The sequence below is a fragment of the Cynocephalus volans genome, chromosome 3 (assembly GCF_027409185.1).
Source record: "Cynocephalus volans isolate mCynVol1 chromosome 3, mCynVol1.pri, whole genome shotgun sequence".
NCBI lineage: Eukaryota > Metazoa > Chordata > Mammalia > Dermoptera > Cynocephalidae > Cynocephalus > Cynocephalus volans.
In genome coordinates this window covers 72,586,653-72,613,434 of record NC_084462.1, presented here as the reverse complement: position 1 = coordinate 72,613,434, position 26,782 = coordinate 72,586,653, and the positions used below count along the sequence as shown (strand labels likewise).

The 26,782-nt window shown below is 37.1% G+C and overlaps 1 protein-coding gene across 1 annotated transcript in view; it reads left to right on the top strand.

Moving 5' to 3' along the window:
- LOC134372573 (IQ domain-containing protein H-like) overlaps positions 1 to 18,958 on the top strand; it is a 53,702-nt gene extending 34,744 nt beyond the window's left edge. Inside the window, exons 5-6 of the mRNA XM_063090035.1 lie at positions 13,753 to 13,869; positions 18,920 to 18,958. Coding sequence (XP_062946105.1) covers positions 13,753 to 13,869; positions 18,920 to 18,958 — 156 coding nt within the window. The remainder of the gene's footprint in view (positions 1 to 13,752; positions 13,870 to 18,919) is intronic.
- Positions 18,959 to 26,782: the final 7,824 nt, after the last annotated feature.

Below are 26,782 nucleotides of genomic sequence, written 5' to 3'. Positions count from 1 at the left end.
TTGCATCCCTGGGATGAATCCCACTTGATTGTGGTGCATGATTTTTTGATGTGTTGCTATATTCTGATTGCTAATATTTTGTTGAGAATCCTGAGCAAAAAAAATAAAGTCAGTAACACTACCTGACTTCAAATTATACTACAAAGCTATAGTAACCAAAGCAGCATGGTACTGGCATAAAAATAGACACTAAGACCAGTGGAGCATAATAGAGAACCCAGAAATCACTCCTCAGGCTTACAGCCATCTGATATTTGACAAAGCCAACAAAAAAAGACATTGGGGAAAAGATTGCTTCTTCAATAAGTGGTGCTGGGAAAATTGGATATCCATATGCAGAAGAATGAAACTAGATATGTACCTTTTGCCATATACTAAAATCAACTCAAAATGGATCAAAGACTTAAGTATAAGACCTGAAACTGTAAAATTACTAAGGGAAAATATAGGTGAAACACTTCAGGAACTAGGTTTGGGCACAGACTTTATGAACATGAGCCCAAAAGCAAAAGCAACAAAAGAAAAAATAAACAAATGGGACTATATCAACTAAAAACCTTCTGCACAGCAAAGGAAACAATCAACAGAGTGAAATGACAACCTACAGAAAGGGAGAAAATTTTTGCTAACTATGCATCCAACAAGGAATTAATATCCATAATATCCAAGGAACTCAAGCAATTACACAGTAAAAAAACAAATAACCCAATTAAAAAATGAGCAAAGGAGCTGAATAGACATTTTTCAAAGGAAGACATACAAATGGCCAATAGGTACTTGAAAAAATGCTCAACATCACTAGTCATCAGGGAAATGCAAATTAAAACCACATTAAGATATCACCTCACCCCAATTAGACTGGCTGTAACCAAAAAGACAGAGAATAACAAATGCTGGCAAGAATGTGGAGAGAAAGGAATGCTCCTACACTGTTGGTGGGACTGTAAATTAGTACAACCACTATGGAAAACAGTATGGAGGTTTCTCAAACAACTACAGATAGATCTTCCATATGATCCAGCAATTCCACTTCTGGGTATATACCCAAAGGAATGGAAATCATCATGTTGAAGGGATACCTGCACTCCCATGTTCATCGCAGCTCTGTTCATGATACCCAAGATATGGAACCAACTTAAATGTCCATCGATGGATGATTGAATAAGGAAACTGTGGTATATATACACCATGGAATACTATTCTGCCATAAAAAAGAATTTAATTTTCCCGTTCACAACAACATGGATGAGCTTGGAGAAACTTATGTTGAATGAAATAAGCAAAGCACAGAGGGATAAATACTGTGTGTACTCACTCATAAGTGGGAGCTAAAAGAGAAAAAAGGAAGGAAAGAAAGACCACAGTGGTGTGTTGGACTTGCAGAGGGGGAGAGCATACCTAGGGATACAAAGTGGAGTGGGGGAAAAGGGGATGGGGAGAGAGGTCGGGGATAACTGGGTGGGGGACAAGGGGTATAATCACAATTTGTGGTAATAGGCATGCTGCCAGTATGTATCTGGCCATCACATCTTGGGCACAAGTGGTGACAATCAGCTTTTTACCCCATGAATATTCATAACCATTAAAAAAAAAAAGACAACAGGGATACCTACCTTGTTTACCAGATGAAACTCAGAGTAAATTTTGGCAAAAACAAAGAAAGTGAAGCTATTTCAAAGAATGTGATGTAGGCTGTGACAGCAATCCAAAAGATAGGTTCCAAAAATTTCCCAAATAGCACAATACCAGGCATATCGTAAATTGCTCAATTCTGGGTATTATTATGATTATTAACCTAATTCTAGAATCTCCTAGAATCTCAGATTTTGAAGGGACCTCAATAGTCATCTAATTTCAGCTCAGTATCAACACCAGCCCAGCCCCTTTTTGGGGTATCTTGGTCTATAGACACATGTGTATTCATAATAGTCAAGGAAAGTGTTAGAAATAAAAATAACAAAAGATAAGAAGGAGGGAGGAAGAGAAGGAGAAAAAGTTTATAGACCAAGAGAGTCTTTGATTTTCTTATTGTGTAAGGCAAGCTAAGTTGGAAGGCAGTTTCAAAATAGAAATTTTGTAACTGTTGAAACCAAAGGACCTACTCAGAGGTGTGATACGTTTGGTATATTTGCGGATCAGGGAAAATAAACCCATCTCATTACTTGAGAGTTATTCTCTGTATTCTTTTTAAATGGAGGATTGAACAAGCAAACATTACAAAAAAAATACTGTGATCTAGTATGATGCAGCAATGTGCAACATTTGTGTCTAAGATGGGAAGAATGTTCAATTTTGTGAAATTGGATCTAATAAGAAATTGATATTCAGAATTATATCAAAACTGAAGTTTTGAGAGTTTTTGACATTATGAGGAATAATATAGTGAGAAATAAAAGATGGAAAAAATCAGAGCAGGTAAGTGTTCCTCCATAGATTTTCACTATGAGTTACACTTCAGTTAATAGCAGGGTGAAATATTTTGCTGATGAGTTGGCAAGTTGGCTTTTGCAGAACAGGATGGGAAGAAGAGAATGCCTACAAAGAGCCAAGTACTGTGAGCTCTGTCCTCTCATTAGAATGCAAGCTCCATGAGAGCAGCGACTTTTTTTTTTTTTTTTGTCTTTTTTTTCGTGACCGGCACTCAGCCAGTGAGTGCACCGGCCATTCCTATATAGGATCCGAACCCGCGGCGGGAGCGTCACCATGCTCCCAGCGCCGCACTCTCCCGAGTGCGCCACGGGATCGGCCCAGAGCAGCGACTTTTAAAAAATATTTTTTCCTTTTCCATGACTTTCTAAAACCTTTTTTTATTATGAAAATATTCAAACATACTTGCTGTAGACTGAATGTGTGCATCCCCCCAAAATTCATGTATTAAATTCTAGTGCCCAATGTGATGGTATTTGGAGGTAAGGCCTTTGGGAGGTGCTTAGGTCATGAGGGTGAAACCCTCATAAATGGGATTAGTGCTCTTATAAAAAGAGGCCCCAGAGAGCTTCCTTGGACCTGCTTCATGTGCCAACACAGTGAAAAGGTGGTCATCTGTGAACAGGAAGTGGTCCCTCACTAGACACCGAATCTGCTGGTACCTTGATCTTGTATTCCCAGACTCCAGAACTATGGGAAATAAATTTCTGTTGTTTACAAGCCACCCAATCTATGGTACTTTGTTATAAAAACCCTAACAGATTAAGAAAATACAAAAATAATGTATGAAAAACCATTTCTCCATCACTTAGATTTAACAATGGTTAACCTTTACCGTTTTTGCTTCATCAATTTTATTGAAGTGTTTTAAAATAAAAGTACAGACCTAATGACATTTCATCCCTTAATGCTTTTAATGTGCATCTTTAAAAATGCACTATTTTCCTACTCGCCCACAATACCATTATCACACCTAATACAATCAACAATAATTCTTGAGTATAATAAATTCCCAGTTCATATTTAGATTTGCCCCAATTATCCCCCAAATGGCTTTTATCCAATCCTAGATCTGTTAAGGTTTATCCTTTGCATGTGATTATTTTATTTCTAAAGCAGAGGGACTCTGTTTGGTTTATTGCTGTAATCAGTGCCTAGACAGTGCCTAGCCTGGAGTGGGCGCTCTCGATAGTAGTATACTGGATAGAACTATGGGTTCACACATCCTAGCTCCACCACTTACTAGTTGTACTTTGGCAAGTCACTTAACCTCTCTGTGCCTCAATTCATCATCTGCAAAGTGGGCATAATAATAGTATCTACCTCATAGGGCTCTTGTAAGGATAAATGAGTTAATACATGTATGGAAATATTGATAACAGTCCCCTGTACACAGTGAGTTCTATGTAATTGCTAGTTGTTGTTCTTATTGTTGTCTGGTCAACCTCTATTATGTACGTAATATGTGCTAGGCACTCTTTTAGGCAGCAGCCAAATTCCTCTGCTCTCATGGAGCTTACATTCTAGTTGTGATGGGGTAGGCATTAGGAAAATAAACAACAATTTGAAAAGTAAATGTATGGCATGTTAGTTGGTGAGAGGAAAGCTGGGGAAGAAAACAGGGAGTGTTGGGATGGTCTCACTTGTAAGGTGACACTTAAGCAGAAATTGGATGGGTATGAGGGAGCAAGCCATGTGGCTATTTGGAGGAAAAGCATTCCAGGCAGAGGAAACAGCGTATGTAAGAGCCCTGAGTTAGGAGTGTGAACAGCAGGGAAGAGGAGTGTGCAAGGGAGAGAGAAGTAGGAAAGGTAGCTGGGGGCCAGATGTTGTAGACCATTGTGAGGACTTCAGTGTTAACCCTGAGTGAGATGGAAAGCTGTTGGAGGCTTTTCCCCAAAGGACTGGTCTGATCTGATCTGCAATCTGAGAGGGTCCCTCAGCTGCTGTGGCTGCTGTGTTAAGACTGTGACATAGAAGGTCAAGGGTAAAAGTGGGGAGACCATTAAGGAGCTTGTGTTAACCATTCTATCATCTTCACATCTTGAGGGGAAGGAATTATTGTTATCCCTATTTTATAGATTAGGAAACTGAGGATGAAAGAGGATAGAAGTTTAAAGCTAAGAAATTCAGAGCTGGGATTCACTCAGGTCTATTTGACCTTAAAGTTCTGGCTTTTCCTCGCCACTGTTACGAGCTCTCTCCCTGTTTGACGCAGGGAAATTTACAACTGAAAATAAATATATAAATAAAGACAAGAGAATACATTCCTAATTCTGTCCACAAATGGCCCTAACTAGCCCCAGGACCTTCCTCAGTTATGTCCTTCTAAACCTTTCCAAAGAAACTTCTGATAAAGGTAACTTTTTTACTTTCCGATTTGTTGCAGATACTAATATAACAATTATGAGGCTGCATTAGAATTATAAACAATACATTATGATACGCTATCATATGCAATACTGCTTTTCTGTCATTGGTTACCATTTAGTTGGCTTATATATACTTTAAAGAGGTTTATACTTTAGAGTGTACATAAGTTATAGCTAATGGAACAGAAAACTAAGTATGATATTTGGGGTTGTTTCTATTTAAAAATGGACATCAAAAATAGGCCTTTAGGACTATACCCACTAATAACATTTTCATGAGAAGATTCAACTAGCTACATATTTTTGACTCATGGCACTTTTTCTGGAAATAAAATCTATTTACTACAACTGCAAAGACTACCTAATTTTTTTTATATGGTATTCCATGGTTCAGTAACATCTCAAAGGTGGCATCCCTAATTTCTAATGCCTTTCTCTCTGGCTTAGTAGGAGATGCTGACTCCTAGATGTGCAAGAGAGCCATCATCCCCTTGGCCCCAAGCCATGAGAGTAGGTGCAGCCAGGGAAGGTTGGTCATGGAGTTAGCAGTCGGTCCGTGTGTCGTAAAAATTAGTATGTCACCTGTGGCACACTGCTATAAGCTAATGATTGTGTCACTGTGGCAGATTTTAAGAATAAAAGGAACAGTAAAACTAAGAAATGTCTTTCATCACTGGTCTGCTATTTCATTTCCTCAAATATTTTGACTTTTATGCTGCTATGCACTAGGTGCTGGAGATGCAAATCTCTATGCTGTAGGAGCACACAGTCCAAAGACAAGCATTCTACAGACAGTGTGGTGAGTGCTTTAACAGAGGTTTGAAAAACATGCTCTGGTAGAGTTGGGAGATACACCTTATGCCTGAACTTTATCATGACCATTAATCGCATCATCTCTAGAATTTTTCAACCACAGCAGTCTGACCTCTGCATCCTAGTCTGCCAGCTCATATAGTATGTTCTTCCAACAATTTCTGAACGCTCAGGACCTTCAATCTATTGACCTCTCATTATTTCTCCATTTGTTACTTTTGTCTTGATGTCTTTTTTCTTCTCAGCTAGATTAGATTTCATGGTTATGGTAGAAATTGTTAGTTCTCTACCCCCATCCACATTACTAACAGAACTGCAAGTTTGCTCAGGATGGCATCATGCCATGGGCATTAAGATTCCTCATTTCTGAGCCTTCCTTGCAGTGAACTGTGACAGTGTATTCCGGTCCTTTTCAATGAGTATCAAGCAACAGTCTACTGAGGGTTGGTTCTGGAGAATATGAGTATTTTGCTTTCCTGATAAAGGGGATAGTCACAGCTAGCATGTCCCTTTTCCCCTTCTCTCCTTTCCCCCTCCTTTCTGCCTTGAACACATATGACATCTGGAGCTGCAGCAATCATCTTGCAACCATGAGGTGACAAGCATGGACAAAAGGCAACACTCTGAGGATGGCAGAGCAGAAAGAGGGAAAAGAGCTGGGTCCCTAATGGCTTCTCTGAGCAGCTGAACCAGTGCCAACAATTGTCTCCTTCTGGCATGTGAGAATAGACCCCAGCAGGGTTTTCTGTTATTTAATGTCAAATATCTTCCAACAGATTCAGTGGTTCAGCACTGCAATCTCTCTCTCTTGTAAACATCCTTGTCCCGTTTCCCCATCTATTGTTCCTGGGAGGCAAAAAACAAGCCTTGTTAAACCTAACCATCCAACTGCTCTGAGTTTGCATCTGAGTAGCTAATATGGCTGGAGTACATCTCATAATGGTGCTGACTGATCTCACTTTAATTTTATGACCCAAAATTTCAAGTGGGCACTAAACTCAGCCTAGAAATGCTATCGCTTTTCTGTAGCAAAATCACTTTTTCATTCATTGGGATGGGTATTGCAAGAACCCAAATGCCCCAAGGGATCACACCCTGATCACATAAGCCCTTCTCGGCCGTACCCCATCATGGCGCTGGTTGCCCTTCTCTTCCGCATTCTCCTTCCCGCCGGCGTGAATCGCATGCCAATCAGCTCCCCCCCAAGCCCCATGCGGTATGCTAAATAGGGATTGTATTTTAAACCAATCAGCTTTCCCTTAAAGCCCTATATGTATGTGTGTGTGCTGCCTAATAAAGCGAGCTCTCTCCGGTGGATCGTCAACTGGTGTTGACTCATCCTTTCAGGTATTTTAAGCCTCTAACACCCTCTTCTCCCTTACTTCAAACCTCCAACACACCCTTCAGAATCATTGAAAAATGAAATGAAATCAGATAAGATCCACTTCATTTTCTGTTTCAGAGAGTCTACTAGTGGCCCCAATATTCATCACCTTCTTCCTTTGTATTAAAACCCTTAATTTTTAGCTATAAATATGGGTGTCCTATATAAAGACTACATTTTCTAGCTTCTCTTGCAGTTGGACATAGCTATATGACCAAGTACTGGCTAATGAAATGTAAGAGCTTGAAGTATAATGGGAAGTTTTCAGTAAACTTCCTTAAAACATAACTGGCATATGCCTTTTGACCCTTTTCTTTCCTCTTTCTCTCTTCTGCTGCCTGGAATGAGGCTGTGATGGCTGGAACCCTAGTGGCCATCTTAGATTAGACCAGGAGGAGGAAACCCACACATTAGGGATAACAGAATGCTGAACTAGAAGAAGTCTGGTTCCTAGGAACTTCATGAACTTCCAAGCCAACCCTGAACAACCTACTTCTGGACTTCATATACATGAGAGGGCTAAATTCTATCTTATTTAAATAATATTCTTCCAGTTTTCAGTCACATACAGACAAACTAATTCTAACCTTTCTATTACCAAATCCATCAAACTTTTTATGTCTGGATTTATATTCTATGTCTTCTCTCTTGTCATAATGAAAAAAGCGTCCCTCCTCTTACTAAGACCAGCCTCTTATTAAGGCCTTAGTTTCTGTAGTTATCCCCTCTCATTAATCTTCAATTTCGCACCCCTCAGTTACTCCCAGATCTTTGTATGACCAGTTCAGTTTCTTCACTCGGGTCTCAGTATAATTGTCATCTCCTCAGAGAGGCTGTCCTTGACCATCTTGACCACTAAGGTAGTCTCCCATTATTCTCTATCCTTTTATCCTAGTGTATTTTATTTAGAGCACTTATGGCAATCTGAAATTAATTACATATCTGTTTATGTGTTTGTTGTCTGATTACTTACATTTTTTCAAAAATGTAAGATCAATATGGGCAGGGATTTTATCTTTCTTGTTCCCAACACCTAGCAGGCTCTCAATAAACTTTTGAATGAATGAATTTTGTTGGGAGTAGAGAAGACACGATGGAGGTTGGGGGAGGCGTCTCAGAGGAGGTTGTGCCTGACCTGAGTTCAAGGTTGAGTAAAAGTGTGCCCAGGAGACACTGAAGAAGGGAGAAGAAGGCATTCCCAGAAGAGGAAACGTTATGTTGTATGTGGAGACTGGCTAGTCATTTAGCATGAATAGAGCACAGAGCAGTCAGGAGTGAGTGGCTGGAGAGGGGGTTGGAGAGTAGGAAGGGGTCAGATCATGCCACTCTCAGGGAAACTACTGGAGGGTTTTAAAGGTGAGAGACATATTAGTTAGTGATTAGAGGGAGGAGGTCATGCAGAGGATGGATTGGATGCAAAGAGACCCATCTTAGAGACCACTGCAGAGGTCTATGTAATCAGTGGGGGCATGGACCAAAGCAGTGCCTATAGGGATCAGAGAGAGGGTAAAGGATCTGATAGACTGGAAGTTAAATCAAGAGTCCATCAATTAACATTTCTTTATTATGTGGCAACATGTTGCAATGGAAAGATGCTTTGGACTCAGAGACATAAATCAAATCTTGTCTCCCCACTTTCAGGTCGTGCGACCTTGAGAAGTCACTAAACCAATTATCTTCATAGGCAAAGTAGTGATACTATTACATACTCCCTCTTGTTATTTTAAGGACTAAATTAAATCAGTTGTATATGACAACACCTATTACGGTACTTGGCACAAAATGGGAGCTGAATAAATGTTTGCTCTCTCACCCCACTTTTCTCTTATTCTCTCATTCAACTGTTATAGAAATCAGAAAACAGGATGGGCACATCCGGATAGAAGTAGTTAAGTCTTAAGGTTTTGTGAATCTGAGGCAGTTAGGCAGCAGCTGGGCTATTCAGAAGAAGCATGGAGTTAAGAGATGCTGTGATTGTGGGGGCTTCTACTTGGTCCTTCTAGCCCTAACAGGAAGATAAGAGGAAAATCATAGAGCATAGAATGTTAGAGCTGAAATAATAATAAAATAATGAATAATTACATTTAATTATGCCTTAATTTTAATAATGACTTTTTATTAAGAAAATTTATTTATAGACACAAAAATAGAATGAAATCCATGTAACCATCACCAGTTTTAACGGTTACCATAATTTTGTCACTCTTATTTCATCTATTCCCTCCACTTTTTTTTGGTAAGTTCCTTTAGAGCAAATCCCAGACACCATATCATTTCTCTCCATAAGATATTCTTTGATAAGGACTCAAAAAAATAACTATGATTACATCTGACAAATTTAACAACAATTTATTACATAATTCCCAGTCCATGTTCAGTTTTCCCCAATTGTCTTAAAATTGTCTTGCTGCTGTTGTTTGTTTGAATCAGGATGTGAACAAAGTCCACACATCACAGCTCTATCTCATTTCTTCTACAACAGTTTCCCTCATTTAAAAAAATGTCATTTATTTGTTGAAGGAACCAGGTCATCTGTCATATAGATTTTTCCTTCAGTCTAGATTTGGCTGATTGAGATCTCCTGGTGTCATTTAATGTGTTCCTCTCTCCCTAGTATCTCTTGTAAACTGGAAGTTTTTATCTAAAAGCTTGATCAGATTCAGGTTTTGTATTTTGGGCAGGAATAGTTCATAGCTGGTGGTGGGTGTTTCCTTTCATAGAGGAGGTGGTTTCTCTTTACACTTTTAATGGTGTTAAGATTGATCACAGAGTCCAAGCATTATCAGCTCAATCGATCCTTTATAAAACTCTCCACAACCTTTCACTAATGGAAATAGCAACCATGGATGTCTACCTAAGTACATTATTTCAATGGAGATTGCAAAGTGGTGATTTTATAATTCTGTCATCCTTTTGCATTTATTAGCTTCTTTGAAGAAATTTCCTTAGCAACTCTTTGGTGAATCTGAAAAATGGTTTTTCAGGAAAAGTAGGATAAATGTTTAATTCCTTCCTTTATCAGTTTTCAGATTAATTTATCAATTTTATGAATGAGGTGTATTGTGGGAAGGGGAAATACTGTTAAGAACTTATGGATTTTTATATATTTGAAGTGTTTCAATCCATTGTAATCATATTTTTTGACCAGTAGGAGCCCCTTTCAAGTTGGCTCCTGAATAGTACTTTATAATTTACAGGATATGTAAGGTACATTAGTCATTTGAACCTCACAAACAACCCTGTGAAGGTGGGAATTATTACCCAGTTTTAGAAATGAGAAATCTAGATCATATGGCTCGAACCAGGACTCGACATCTACTGTTCTTTTCATTACATATGATAATGGTTGAGAGAATCAGAGTGTTAAAGGTGACTGAATTCTTTTCCTATTTTTCTTTTCTCTGGTTTTGAGATTAAACAGCAGATGTTTTTAACCAGTGGGAATATGATATTAAGCAATATCCGCTTTAGAAGACATTACTTGTAGCGAACACTGTTGAGAATAATGTTGTGCTGATAATACTGTAACTTAGTAAATAGCCTCTCTCAACTTTGTTCGTGAAGCATTTCAATTTTGATTACTCTGTGTGGGATCTACTGCTCAGATGTGTGTCATTTTATGGTCTGCCCATGTCTGGGGAACTGACATTACATGCTGCCTAGTGTTTTTAATTCAGAAGTTCTTCTCAAAGAAACCTTAGCCTCTTATATTCCAGCCCTAGTTTTAATAGCATAAGCTATTTCCTTCTTGTATAGCTTTGTGGGCATAGTAATAAAATAAATACCACAGAATCACTGATGAGATGAAAATTGAGCTCCCTGCTTCTGTGCAGCCATGTAGGTAAAACAGTAATTGGCTCTGATAATAACTTTTGTTCTTACAAACCAAAGTCTAAATGAGAGTCACATTTGATATATCTGCTTGTAATTACTATCAAAAGGAGAGAATACAAAGTTTAGATTGTTTAGTGACTCAAGATACATTAAATAAATTGCTGTCTTTTCTTGACCAATTTAAGAAAAATTTCTGAAATTATTTCTGATATTTATCTTACTGTTGGTAAAAAATGATCATCTTCCAGAGCATGCTTTTCTGCTTAATGGAATGATTAATTTTGTTTTTGTTTCTTTATATCTATAATTGTTTTTCTTGAAAAACCTTATTACTGTGTATGATAATGCAACTTATGCTTATAAGTATTTTCCCATACATCTTTGTAGGTAGTTTGTAAGACAAATTTATGTTTTGAATATATTTGGTAGTGATTTTCAGTGAAACCATATATTAATATTATATAAAGGTAGATGCCTTTAATTTTTTTTTAAAGGGAAATTAAAGCTTGTGTGCCATATATTATTATTTGGTATATACATGCTTTGGTGCCAAAATAGTAAAAACTAGAATATTAATTTTTTTTTTGGAAATGTTTTGAATCTTAACTGTATCAATGTCAAAATCCTAGTTGTTATATTCTATAAGTTTTGCAAGGTGTTACCATTGGGGAAAATTGGGTAAAGGGCACACAGAATCTCTATATTATTTATTTATTTATTTTTTTGTTTCTTTGGTTTTTTTTTGTTTTTTTTTAAAAATTTTATTTAGAATATTAATAATTTTAAAGAATCTTTCCCATTGCTTTAGAAGCCAACAATAAAAAATTGAAATTACAACTTATCATTTCTGTTGGATTTCTGTTTACATACTAATTTCTTTTCAAAAATATCTGTGTCCAGTGCCACAGAAAGGTAAAAATGGGCAGAAAATAACTGGATTTTAATGCCAGTTTTAAAAACTGTATTTGATCATTTCTTCCCTACACAAGTCCTATAACCACACAAAGTTGATGAGCATAATAAAACTAAGAAAACTGCTGTGGTCCACTGAGCCAATGATCCCAGAATTAAAAAGTTCTAACAAAGCTTAGGCTTGATAGATGAAGCTATTACCATCAACTGTATCCAGGATACACATTTTAAAAACACCCTAATTATAGAAACTACATCCAGTCAATATAATACATATTACCAATTTCTCAGTCCTTGGTAGAATGGAAATGATTCTGAAAGTTTAATTAAGAAAGAAAAAATTATGTTCAGGTTATTAATTTCAATAAAGGAGGCACTAGGCTTTCGTAAAAAAAAAACCGGGAGTAGTGCTGTGAGTGTAGGTTACGCACAGAAGGAAAGCCAGTTATAATTAGGTTCTACATTGCTTTTGTCACCACATGTCCCTTAAGGAAAAGGGGATTCCTTGTTTGCAACCTGTGTCCCTGCATGGGTTAAATAAAGTGGACAGTTGAGGGCAGTTATTTGGAGATTTGGTTTAAAAACACTATTAAAAAAAGAAAAGGAAGGTTAAAAGTATGTGGTAAGAAATAGCTTATCTAGACAGCATACATTCCATAGATATTTTTGTAGCCTTCTCCTTCACTTTGACCTCAGGCACAGGCCATTTATGAATGCTTATGATCAAAGAAATAACTGGATCATGAACTAATCTGTCTGGTTTGTATAGCCATTTTAACAATTGCATAAGATCACCCTCAAAACTAAGACACTTAATTGAAAGGAAATCCGTTTTTTAAGTTGTTCACAATACCTCCAACCTCCTTTAAAAACAGTAACAAAGGCCACATATTGTATGTGAAATGTCCAGAATAGGTACATCAATAAAGACAGAAATCAGATTTGTGTTTGCCTGGGACTGGGGGCGGGGGCGAGAATGGGGAATGATTGCTAATGGATGATGAAAATGTTCTGAAATTAAATTGTGGTGTTGGTTGCACAACTTTGTGAATATACTAAAACCACTGAGTTGCATATTTTCAAGGGGTAGATTTTATGGTATGCGAATTGTATCACAATAAAAAAGTCTCAAAAGACTTCAGAAATTGTTGGTAATATATTTCCTAAGTGCCAAATTATCTTTTAGCCTCAAATCATGTAATGCCAAAGCTTGGGGATGGTTGCTCAAGAGACCATCAAGTCTAAATGCCACATTTTACAAATAAAGAAACTGACTTCCAGAGAGGTGAAGTGACTTACTCAAAGCCACACACAGCAGTCCAGGAGAGAGCTGGAACCTAGATCTCCTGATACCTATTTAGTGTCCCTTCTCAGCACCACTGTGCTGCCCACTCTCGCAGTTTGTTTTTAAGCATCTCAGCAGTAACTTATTTGAATCACTTAAAATGAAGAATAAGTAGTTTGAACAAGATGATTTTATTTTTTCTAATGAAAGCACGAATTATTCTTACAGCTACCAAATCTCTGTGAAGGAGGAGATAAATTTGTTGTGGTAATTTACCAGGTACAAACAGATTTACCTGTAAATGTCCCTAGAGGAAAGTGGCTACATTAACAGACCAAGGGAGCCCTCTACCTGTGTATTGGTAGTATAGATTTCATTGACAAAATCCTTGACCTGGAAAGCTAAAAATAAATCAAGGCTAGGTATTCTAGTTCTTTGTTTACTTTGGTTGGCTTCTAGCATTATTTTTGAGAAAATGAATGTTGTCTGAGGATGTATTTGTGTGAGCAATAGGAGACATAGAAGAAAATCTGCAGAAAGTTCCTTTTCTGTGAATAAAAGGAACCAATTAGTAGCCTAAATAAAAGATCCAAATATATTTTTTCCAGTGAGAATTACACTAAAGTAATTATTTTGAAGGAACTTTATACTCCTTTGAGGATATAAAATGTTAGTAAGCATTTTTGTTCATCCGGCTTGAAAGTTTCATTGTTTCTTTGTTTCAGCGAAAGATTGGGTTGAATGTAAAAATCATGCAGGATCCTGAAAACACCCACCACAGAGCTGCTGTAAATGCAAACTATGGAATCAGTTTGCCATATATTAATCAGAGAAAAGCATGTGTAAGTAATGAGTTGTTTTAATGAGCTCTTAAATTTTTTTAAGAATTAAAAGTCATTTATAATAGTGTAAGATATAATGTAGATTTTAAGTAAAGATTGTGATCCTTTTGTCCTTGGAATTTTTGGGCGATGAAATGGAGTGGCTTTCATTCTATGATTAGAAATGATTAAGAAAATATAAACCTATTTTAAAAGGTCTATTTGTTGCTCATTCAAATTTCTCTATTTTATTTGATGTTCCTAAATAATCTAGTACCATAATTTTACAAGGAGGAAATAATTTAGCAACAAAAAGAATTAATAGAGAAATTTTTAAATATTTTATTTCTTTGATAGTGGGCTTACCACTAGGACAGTCAAAAGGAAAAATAGCACAGTATCTGCTTCAATGGTGCATACTCATATAATATGCAAAAATTTAAGAATATCATTCTAAATCTGAAGCAAACAGGGACTAATCCTTTATGTGAGCAAAATAACGAGAGGGAAAAATATTCAGATGTAGATTCGCATTAAGGGATCTCAGAGTCTGTGGCTATTTTTGCCACAGACTTGCTGTTAAAGTGTCTCAAAGCAAGGATTGTACTCTCTGTGTTGTGGAGTTTTCTTAGAAGTATTAAGAATAGTGCTTCATTTTAACTGGGAAATTGTTTGAGATTATTTCTAATACTGAAAACAGTTACTGAAGTGACATCTACAAATTTTTAAATACATTTTTAACCCTTAGCTTCTCTTAAAAGCTCTTAAACATATACTTCGGTGAAATCAAAACTAAAAATAAGATTAATTTTAGGATTAAATTGCAAAGCCATTTCAAACTAGCATAATGGTGTAGTTTATTAGATTCATCTCCCAAATTTCCCACATAGACGTTTTCAACTGCCTACTTTGTTCATGTAACCCTGAAATATATTTTCAGCTTCTTGTGCTTTATGTTATTCTGACAGGTTTGATTTAAGAGTACTTTATCATGGAAATACTTTTGTAGACTAAGAAATAACCCAAAAGTTAGATATTTTTATTCCTGCTGAAACTTTATTTAAAATGTCACTGTGAATAATGTGAAAGGGTTTTTATCTGCTTCCCATGAGCCCAAAGGCCTTGAAATAAAAATATTATTTCTCTGGCTGCACAGACAGAAGCAGATTTCTCTTTTGTTGTTGTTGGTTTTCTTCTTCAATCTAGAATTAATATTGGCTTAGCTGGCGGAGGGCTGAGGCTTTGTAGCCCAAGGCAACAGCTGCATTTCATGCAAACTTTTTCTGATTAGTATTGAAGTTTTAAGAGGCACACCTCTAGATTTAGAAAAGATTATGCCTTGCTTTATGAATCTGAGTGAAGATCCAGACTACTTAAATAGGAAATTCACAATTACATCCAAGATTTGGTGCAGAATCTTAGTCATTTATTATATTTTTTCTAATTTCCAAATAGAACGAGTGCCTTGGTTATTATGTCCATGTACATTAAGCAAAGAGGATTTGGGAAAGCACTTTTCCTTGTATGACATAAAGATAACATATATCATTTACCGTATTAAAGATCTTTTCTCCCCCCACAAAATCTGACTCCATAAAATCTACACCAAAGTCCTTTAAAATTGGATGTACATTACGTATATTTTGCTCGAACTGACTATTGGCCTTTCGATCAAAATAGTTAACACTATCATTTTATGTTGATATGGATATGTGATGGTACTAACGGAAGAATAATATTTTCATTTTGGATTTATAAAACAGAAGTATTGAGCAAAAAGTCTTGTGAGAGAAGTATTCAGGTATTCGGTTTTAAACAACCATGTAGAGCATTTGGGGATAATACAATTGTGATTTACCACGTATAAAAATGCCTTCAAAAGCATTTACCCAAACTGAAGCAATGTGTCTAGCATTGTGATGTATAGTTAATTAGAACAGCAGCATCAAGGCTAATCGCTTTTTAGAACTACTCAAAACACTCAAAGGGGATTAGTATTTGGCTGCTGAAGGCCATGCATTTCCTTACTTTGTATGAAACTTGAACAACAGCTTGTCAAAAGCCTGTAAATAATCTTAGACATTTTTGACAGAGCAAATTTGAATACGTAGCCAGTTTACATTATTAGTTCCTGGAAGCTGCTATTTTTTCCCTCTTATGAAGTGGAATGTCCTTCCTGATAATAAGGGGCTGATGCAAGGATTTTAGTGCATTGAATACACATATCCCCACAACACACACAGACACACTCATATCTCAAAGCTGCCTTTGAAATTTTGTAACCTGTGACTCTTACATAAAGTCAGTTTTAAAAAAGTATTAAAAGTGAAACTCACAGATAATTTTTTCAATATCTTAAACCTGCCAAATAAAAACCAAGCAACCTTCTGCATGTTTTTGAGTAGGGCCTTATAGATAGAGGGAGATGAGAAGAAATCCCTAGTACTGTTCATATTTGTTCACTAACAGCTAGTTCCAGTTAGACTTTATAATGCAACACATTATAAGAGCCAAACAAAATTTGACTTTGATTTATTTTTTTTAAACAAAAAGGATTTCTTAAAAGGCTTGAAATGTGTATGTGTTAACATGAATTTTAAAAGAACGATTATGAATGCATAACAAAATAGCCAAACAAAACATTGCATTGAATTGCTGCACAAATAACTCTGATTATAACTGTTACGATCTAGAAAAGAATCATAAAAACATTTTTCTTTTTGGCAAGATATGAGTTGCTGTAGAATTATACCAGTTCTTTGGTCCCACTTTCCAAATAAATAAATATATAATGCAATGTAAACTTAGACTCTTTTATTTATTCATGAGGTTGAATTTAATACTATTAGGATTTCTAGATTTTATGAGTCATATGTTATGCAGTGTTTTTCACTAACTTACTTGGGTAGCAACCATACTTCACAAATCATAGTTTCCTTCTTTACTGTTTCACGTGGGGTGTACATAGTACTCTCTCTCAATGAAAGCACATTCATTTCTGAAATGATAAAGTAATGGAAAGGGAGGCAATTGTGTTAATGTCAAATGATTAGAAGAAGCACCAGAAGTAAGGGGTGGGGGCAGGGGGTGGAGAAAGAAGGACAATTTTAAAACATGATTGTGTTTTAAGCCCATGCATATGGCCACAATTACAGTCACAGCATAATTTGGCAACGGTAGCAGAATTAGATTTAAACAAATTGATGTTACACTGCAGTAATTCAGAATGAGCTTGTTGCATTTATAAACCATAACAAGAAGCAAAGAGAATTAATAAACCCTTCTTATCACTAAAAATAAAAAAGGGAATAATTGCTGAGACGGAGTTAACAGATGACTAGAGTCAGCATCCTTTCAGCCTAGATATAGGAAAGTGAAGGTCACCCCCATCTCGGATGACAAAGAAGGAACACTTTGTTGGTAAACAAATTAATCTTTGGAAAGGTCGCCATTTGTTTTAAGTTTTTATCCAGTTCTTGTCATCTGGAATCAGAGACTGACTGTCATTTCACTAGGCAGGGGTGCAGTTGAAGTGGACAAAGCTGCTTCTGTACATATCAGCATTCCTTGACAAAACTCGGCGCCTGATTGTGATGCTATGGGCTGCTGGTTTACAGCTGTCTCCGGACAAGAATAGAGGCCCACCCCTGAATTCCAATAAGATGGGCCTGCATATTCCGCCTGCTGTAAGCTGGCCCTCTGCCCACAAGTAAAATGTATTGTAGTTCAAGCCAGCAATTATCTCTTTTACTTCCTTCTGTGCTGCTTCTGTTCCCTTTTTCCAAAAACAGATGTAGGTATTCACTCAAGTTCTGCATCTATTCTTTCTCACACCTGCTGGGGCAGAATTTTGACAGCGGTAGAGTTTGAGGGAGCCAGCAGACAATAATCAGATGTTATTTCTTTGAGAGCAGTTTAAAAAGGAAATGTTGATTTTTCAGGAAATGTGGAGTCAGCATCTTGGTCCCTCTCCCTTTTCCCAGGAGCATTTGGTAAATTAAATTAGTTGAACAAAAGGAAATAGCTTTAAAGACATTCTGAAATGCCATATCCTATTTATGACACACAGTCATTACCCAAGGACTGTGATGGCATGCACAACATCCCCACTTCTGTCATTTAAAAAGAGCTTTCTTTTCAGGTTGCTTAGAAAGAGTTTTCAAAAACCATTGACTTTTCCTGTTCTTCCTACTTACAGTCTATAAAATGTACTCTACCAATATGGCAGTGGTGGTAGTGGTATATTGTTGCTATTTAGAATTTCAGTTCTTTGTTGGTTTGCAGTAATGGGAAAGCTGAAGAAAGTGATGTGACATGGGACCTCTCACAAAGCTCTGAGTGTGGAAAGAGGCAGTTAGAGTCTGTACCCTCATCAGATAATGTTCATAAAAAAATCTAGTTGTAGTGAGTTCTCTAACTTCTTTGGAATGCTATGTTTCTTGAGCTTCTGTGCAAAGATCCTGCATGCATTCCCAAATGAACCCTATGTTGAACTCAAAGCACTTTTTTGCTCTTAGCATGGTGATACTGGGTCAGACTGCCTGGTATGAATCCTTACTATGTAGGGGACCTCCCAGAAACAGCTTTCATTTCTTTATGTGTAAAATGCCTGTGAAAAAATGTTTATCTCATAGGATTGTATGGAGATTGAAATGAGATAATTCAAAGCACTTAGTAAAGGTCCTGGTACAAAGAAGTGCTCTGAAAATATTAGTTATTACTATTGGCAATTCTCACATATTGTACTATTGCTTTATACTGCCATTTGAAACATATTATTGTAGGGACTAGGAGAGGGAATTAGAATTTTGCTAAGGTCCCTTCCGGGGATACTAATTAATATTTCATATGGTTATGCTTCTTTCCCACACAGATATAAGGACAGGGACCTTGTTATCTCTTCTGTTTGTCTGTTTTTCAAATCCTCCACTGCACCAAGCAGTGTTTTACACATAATAGGTACTAAGGAGAGGACTGGTTTATCCCCTCATCTGTCCTGTTTTTGCTTTGACACTGTATAGCTTGATGCCGAGTCTCAAAGTGAAGTAATGATTTTGCTTGTCCCTGGTAGGCCTGGTTGCACAGGGCATCCTCCGACTGGGCCATCTGATAGGAGTTACCTAGTGAAACACTCTTGCTCCTGATTCTTGTTACAGCCTTGCCAGTTGCTAGCTGTTTCCAGAAGCAAGTTACTCTACCTTGCTCATTCTCACTTTTCTGGTTTATAAAATGGGGAAGCTAGGTGGGGAGGCAGCCTTGTGTGGTGGGAGGGGTTTGGAGCCGAGTTGATGAGAGTTAGGGTCCAATCTGCTATTCTCCAGGTGTTGAACCCTAGATAAGCAAATTAACGTCTCAGGTCCTCAGTTTTTTCTTCTGTAAAGTCATTAAGATAACGATGCCTACTAGGTAAGGGTGTTTGGGGATTACAAATAATATATTAACATTGTTGGCACATAATAGGTGCCCAATAAAGTTCTCACCCCTAATTGAGTATCAAAAATCTCTTACTTCCTTCTCCCTTCTTCACATTTGTGCTTTCAGAAAAGAATATGATTTGACTACTTTCACACTCTACTGTAAATGAGTGATGGGGCTTAATACTCTGGTTTTCAAATTGTTGCAGAAAATTCCAGTGAGTTTCAGAGGGGTTGTAAGTGTTTAATTTGCATGCCATTTTTATGATAAATATTTAAGCTATTTTAAGTGCAATAAAGAACAATGCATACATATGTAATTTAGAAACCCAATGCATTAAACCATCAATGGGCTAATTTGTGCTGTCAACTCTGAGTGAGTGTGTGTGTGTGTGTGTGTGTGTGTACATTTGAATTTCATATAAAAGTGTTTTTAATTAGGTAGGGTGTACCTTTGTACTAGTCATATTTTGAAATTCATATTTGCTCATATACACTCCTATAGTAATCATACAAATAAATAAGTGAAGATTAAATAAGCTAATATGTGTAAAGGTCATAAAGCAGTCCCTAGCCCCTGGTAAGCATTCAGTAAAAACCATCAGTTACAATCCAGGCAAGTTCTCTGGTGCATACTTTTAGCAGAGCATAATAGTCAAACATACAATTACAATAATACATGTTACATCATGATAACATACCATTATAAATTGTTTTGTTGCTCAATTTAAGTTTGGGCTGATTCTTACATGATTTGAAATGAGCTATACAATCTTCATTTGGCAGTTCAGGGTCACAACGTTAATTTGTTTACAACTGCAGATAAAAGTCAACAGTAAAGCATCATCTCAAAATTTGGAGTTAACATACAAAACGAAATTAGACTGTTTTGAAACTCTGAGTGGATATCTAAACGAGAAGGGTGCTGACATATCTGAAAAGAAATTTAAAGGGGATGTGATGGAGCGTCTATAATATAACATGACGCATTTGAAAAATATTTTTGATCCTTCAGCCCTTCAATAGTAACAGCATTTACGTGTGCCAGACACTGTGCTAAGTGCCTTATGCATACTATCTTATTTAACCCTTACACCTATTGAGTAGGTGCTATTTTTATAACCATTTTACAGATGAGGAAACTGAGACTAAAATTAAACTACTTGCCTAAGGTTATACAATAAGTAAGGGGAGTCAGAATTCAAATTCATGATGAACTCTATTTGTCAAATCACCCCTAATTGAGTACTTACCAACTAATCCTTAATTATTAAGGAACATAAGCAGTTGTTTGATATCCTTAAAATTCCTACTTCTCTTTAAAGCTTCTGGATCATTTTAATTGAAGAAAATCCTGAGATTATAAATGCCGTAACAAATTAATAGGTGTTTGAAATTACTTATCTATTCATGTCAGGATTTTCTCCATCTTGTGCAGGCAAAATAAAATACATAAGTAAATTGCTGTGATGGATGTAAGACTATGGTTATTATTTATAACTCTTGGTTTCATAATTTGCCTTCATCAAAACAACTAATAAATAGTGTTGATTACTCCATACTAATAAATAGTGTTTCTAACCTCATTATTGTTTGAGTGTTGATTTATATTTATATAAGCACTAATATAAATATATAAATACACTTATAAAATAAATATTAATATATATATAAAATGATATATTTATATAACACTATTAATATAAATGTATAATGCTATATATACTTATATATGTACAATTCAACATATAAAACATATATATATAATTCAACATAAAATTATACTAAATTCTTATAAAACTTGCATTTATTTACATATGAGCATTCTACTTAAGGTTGCATTTGAAAAACAGGTTCTACTGCTGAAAATAAGTTTGAAAATCTTTGGCATAGAGTATTACCTCTCCCATGAGTATTTACTTTTTAACAAGAGCAAATCCTCTATTTAATTAAAACAAAGGAGTTAGGCTCTATTAAGGGATTTCAAGCATGAGCGGACAGAGAGAAGAGGGATTTAGGAGATTCAGGAAGAGAGCCTTTGCACTGCTATGAAATCATCCCGTGTCAGAAGCCACCTGCTAACAGGACTAGGCCTGCTCCCTGATATGACTCCCTTTTCACTTTGTGACTGGGGTTTTGGACTTGAGGGTTTTTTTGACTCCATACTAATAAATAGTGTTTCTTCATACTTCCTCTTGGAAGAGCCAAAAATTAGGTAGACAGAGGGTCCTGAGTCACATCTGTGATGGGTTTAAGGCACAAGGGGTCCATGGATAGAACTGTATTTCAATATAATAGGTTTCCCGTGTTTTTTATTTTATGCATTTATAAAAACATTCTGAAGTATCTATAGGCTTCATCAGACTGCCAAAGGGGCCTAGAACCACCCAGAAGTTAGAACCCTCTGAGGTAGATCTTTTCTTTTACACAAATATCCAGAGTGGGGCAAAGTATGTATCAGAACAGAGAAGTATCATAAAAACCATGTGTGCTTTATGGATGAATTTTATCTACTTTTTCTTAGTTGATGGCATAGAAAAACTACCAAGAAGTGGATATATCTAGACTGCCACCTGTGTTTTCATAAAAATTGAATCTTCTTGAATAAAAATATAAAATTTCATGCTTTTGTCCAACTACTGTTGCTTTTCTATTGCAAGGAGGAAAATGGAACTGCTACAAAATTAGTAATACTTGCAGTGTTACAGTAAGTGTTCTGTTTAAAATGAAGCAAGGGAAAAATACTACAAGTAGCACGTTAGCATTAAGCCTCAAGAGAAATGGACCTAATAGAATTGTTTTTATCATGGCCCAGGTTAATTGTTTACTGAGAGGTACTTGAGATGAATAAATACTATTGCCGTGTTCTCCAATATTCTAACCCATTGTACCTTAAACTGTACTTGAATTCAAGTATACATTCCTAGCCTTTTAAAACCTCTTTGGTAAAAAACAAATAAATAAATAAAACCTCTGTGGTAGAATAGAAGTAAGTACCATAGACTAGAATAATTTACCCTACCCTTTTTTAAAGAGTAAAGCTTCTGAATCAGAATGTGTAATGTAAATCCAGAAGATATTTCTTTGGAGGCTATCCCTGTCATTAGGCCGTAAAGTTGGGGCGATATGACCCTAAAATGCCAGATTTATATAATTTTTTTTATTTCCATCTCTATCCTCAATGATAGCCCGAATTAAATCTGTTTATGGTTGGCAGCTAAGAGATGTGAAGACAGCCATACACATGTTAGTGGAAAGAGCCGTAGACCAAGAGCCAGAGGACTTGGGTTTCAATCCTGCTCTCCGCCACTGCTATAAACCAAGTCATCATAGGTATGTCACTTAGTCTGTAAGACTAAGCTGAGACTCCTCATCTGTACACTGAGAAGATACATTGTCTTGTTCAGCCACAGCCTTGATTGTGTGACTCCCAGATTAATGCTCATTTGGTGCCTTGTGGAACTGCCAGTCTCTCGGGGGGACAAAGTAGTGATCAGTATAACTGATGGGTAGAGGCAGGCCTTAGATAGGCCTTAGAAGGACTGATGGACCTGGCTAAAGAGGTGACGTGCATTTTAAGCACTAGAAGCAGTACAAGCAAAGGCAGAGGTGAAGAAAGATGAGAGTAGTAGTGAATACTTTAGAGCTTTGCCTGATCATCTTCTATTTTTACAAAGGGAAAAACCAAAAGATGTGCTTGGATGATGAGGGCCACTTGATGGATGCCCTTGAATGGGCCACTGAAATCTAATTGTGTGATCTCAGTCTGGATCATAAAAGGAAGGCTTAAGGCAGACATCTTCTGAAATTAGATCACTTCTCCAGTGCTGTAACTGAAGAGCTGCTTTAGAATTCTTCTGAACAATCTATGCTACTTGTCCTCATTGGTTATTCAACTTTGTTTCCTCTCCCTTTGGCTATAAAGCAATAGTACTTTCTTGAATGGCACCATCTCCTGAACTTGTTAGATGTTCATGAAACTGCCTCATCAGAATTCTACAGGTAGCACCTCTCCCTGACCATTTAAATACATTTCTCTGTTCCTTTCATATGAGTGGCCATTCAACTCAGAACTGGCCAGTCTAGCTGGGTGGCTGGGATTTCCTCTCATCCCCTCTTACCTTACTCCTAATGCTGAACACCCCACTGCTATTTAGGATTCTACCTGGAACCCTATCTCTAATGCCCATGTCTCACATTTTCAACCAATATTAGCCCAAAGCAGGACTTGTTGGGACAAGAGGAGTGGTGGCAAGAGAGAAGCATAGAGCATAGGAATAGATGCCTTGCAAACACCTCTGTGCCCCCACCCCCACCTCCCCATTGCCAACTCCCAGCCTCAGCACTGGACTGGATGAGTCCCTCCGCCAATCTCACCCTCTCACTAACTCCTGTGTGGTCCCAATCTGCTCATTCACAGATATGCCGGGGAGACTATCTTAATCTGAGTGTTTTCTGAGATATGGATGTGTTTCCAAACTTATCATCTCTTTGTACTAAATGGAAAAGAAAGAAAAGGTGGTGTTCACAGGATAGGCTTCTTAGTTCCTGACTTTTTCCCTCTTGCAAGAAGTAAAAACTCTTAGAAAATGACAAAGTGTTCTTATTTAAAATAGCAGTCACAAAATAGGTGTGCTGAGGCCAGGCAGGTAATAAATGACTGAAATGACTGGGTGGAAAGGATAGGTCCTCATTACTGGAGTGCTGAACTGAGAAGATAGGCTCTCCTTACAGGAGGTAGCCACCTCAGCTCTAGCCCTTTGTGGTTGGGTTTTTTTAAGATGCTAGAAATTGATATTCATATTTTTTGTGAAATCTCCTGATTTTCAAATGTTTGCTTGGATAATTTTAAAAATCCTGTGTAGTTCAAAGAACGTTGTCTCCAGGCTATAGCTGTCCTGCAGGTCAACAATTTGCATATCCTGTTTTAGAAACAGGAGGAGATATGGTATGATAATATTGGTATCATATAGGGAGCTATCTGGCAACTTACAGCTTTCTAGAGTGCTATTACATTAGTGCAGCACAAAGTATGACCGTCCACTTTATAGGATGAGAGATTTGATTTTGCGAGAGTTGATCAATCTCTTAGGTGCAACTGAACTCACAAGAGACTGATGTATATGTTGGAATACCACTTTATGTGTTCTAAGGAGAGCTATAATGGTCAAAAAGACCTGAATGTTCAAGTCAGCCTGATCTGATGAGCATATTGTCTCCCTATTAGAAAGCTACACAGAAAGCCCAGTTAGAAGGCTGCTTAGCAGACAGGGAAACTGACTTAGGGTAATTAGTTGGACAGTCTTCATGGTGAGCAGCATCACGCATTTACAGTCTGATGCATCCATCTGTGAAGCTACACCTGCCAAAGGGATATGAATACATCCCTGTAAAAGTGAGTGCTTTATAAATGTTGAGAAATTCTGACTTTCTGATTCAACTTTTTAGAATAAATAGCTACTATCTGCTTGGGGATGACTATGTGTGAATTAAGCTGTACTGAGATGAGCCCCTTATATCACATAAATCCCAGTGAAATAAGTGGTATTGTCCCCATCTTACTGGTAAAGAAACTTCTGCTTAGAGAAATTAAGTTACTTGATCTAGTCATACAATTAGTAAGTGGTAGAACCCAAACTCAAATCCTAGCTGATAGCACAGCCTGTATTCTTATATTACCTTCTTTTTTACGAATTTCCTACTGCAAAAGATCACTCACCTTTAGCTGATGTCTATGTCTGTGATAACACTAATTAGACTACATTCCTCTTTGGGGGCTTTTTAAAAAGTCAGCTTCTTCATGGAGCTGACCACATTGACCATGTGTCTACTTTTCTAGTTTAACATTCGAAAACTAGTTGGGGTGGGGAGTGGCATGTCTCCTTGTCACTAGTCTATACTTCCTACCTAAGTAATTATACTATCCGGAGAATGAGAAAAACCCTGGCTGGAACAAACATCAGGAGGAGAAAGAGAAAGAAGAAAAGAAGTGAGAATGAACCAGTCCGTACGAGAAGTATCCTTGGGAGATTTCTTGGAAAATTAAGAAACGTTGCTTCCCTTATCTCCCCTTCATCCTCAAGCCCCAAACCCACTGGGAGCAAAAGAATTCTTTCACTAGCCTAGCCGGTGAGAGGCCTAGATATGTCCTCCAATGGTTAGGTTCAGATGTACTGATATCTCACATAGGCTTGCCTGGGGACTTAACCACTTTGTTTAAGATTGTTCCCAAGGAAACTCTTCTGCGTTCCAAAATGCCCTTTTCCATTTCTAACTTAAGACGGGGCCAACCCTTATAGAAAGTTATCAGGAGTTCTTGTAAAGTGAAAACAGGCAGTGACACAAGAGAACACCAAGAAAACATTGCCCCAGCATCCTCCCCTCCACTCGTTTAAAGGTGCACTCTTATACCTAATACTGGGTTAGTTGAACATGACAATAATTTGGGGTGGAGGGGAGGATTGACTTCTTCAGAAAAGGATTTTCAGAACTATATCTCTCTTACTTATGGAACTGCCATTTCATCTTAACATTGAAATCCCCAGGGGAAGTACCTGTCACCATCTTTCTTCTGTCTTGGGTTTAGTATTCCATTTACCCCTAATTTCATGTGTAGAATCTAGACTTTAACAGAAGGGAAGATAATTCCATCAGCAACCTCCACTTTCTAATCTTCAACACTTGCAGGACACCTAACTGTGTTTCTGCACCAGGCTGCATTTTAAGCTGAAATATACTACCTGCTAAGGAAACACTGCATGAGTGTTAAGTAATAGCTAACATCTCTAAGGGCTTCTCTGAGTTAGGCACAGTGTTAAGTACTCTTTACATGGATTATCTCAAGTAATCTTCATGGTAACCCCAAGAGTACTATTATTACTTTCATTTTACTGAAATTTGGGGAAAGTGGGGCAAAAATCAGTTAAATAAATCTTGCCCCAAATCACAGAATTAAGAGTCAAAGGGTCATAGTTCAAACTCAGCCAGTCTGACTTCCAAGCTGGCATCCTCTATGCTTATTCTAAGCTACCTCTTAGGTAGCTTTGAGGGTGGTGATTTTCACCTACATCTGAGGGGTAGATCTGGGACCCAGTCAAAAATTGCATCCTTAGTGGCTAAGGAATTTGATAGAGAAGGTTCTCTGCCCTGGTCTGAGATAGAAATAAAAGATCAAAGTACTTAGTAAGAGGCTGTATTAACTCAAGAACTAGAGGAAGAAGAGGAGCTTGTACTTTTAAGATGAAAACTTTCCCCAGCTAGACTGTAACCCCCTTTGAGGGCAGTGACCATATTTCTAACTGCAAGTGTAGTGTCCAATGCGGTCAGAATTCAGTATAAATTTGTTGTTGATTTGTGTGTTAATGACTTTGAATAAGAACTTGTTGAAGACCTGTGTAATTGAGTTAGGCTGTGTTAAGTTAATTTAAGTAATGAAATACCACATACCTCATTTGGCTGCTTTTTAGAGCACTCTTTTCTTGCCACAAAATGTCTTCTAGATCTTGTCAGGTAGAATTAAT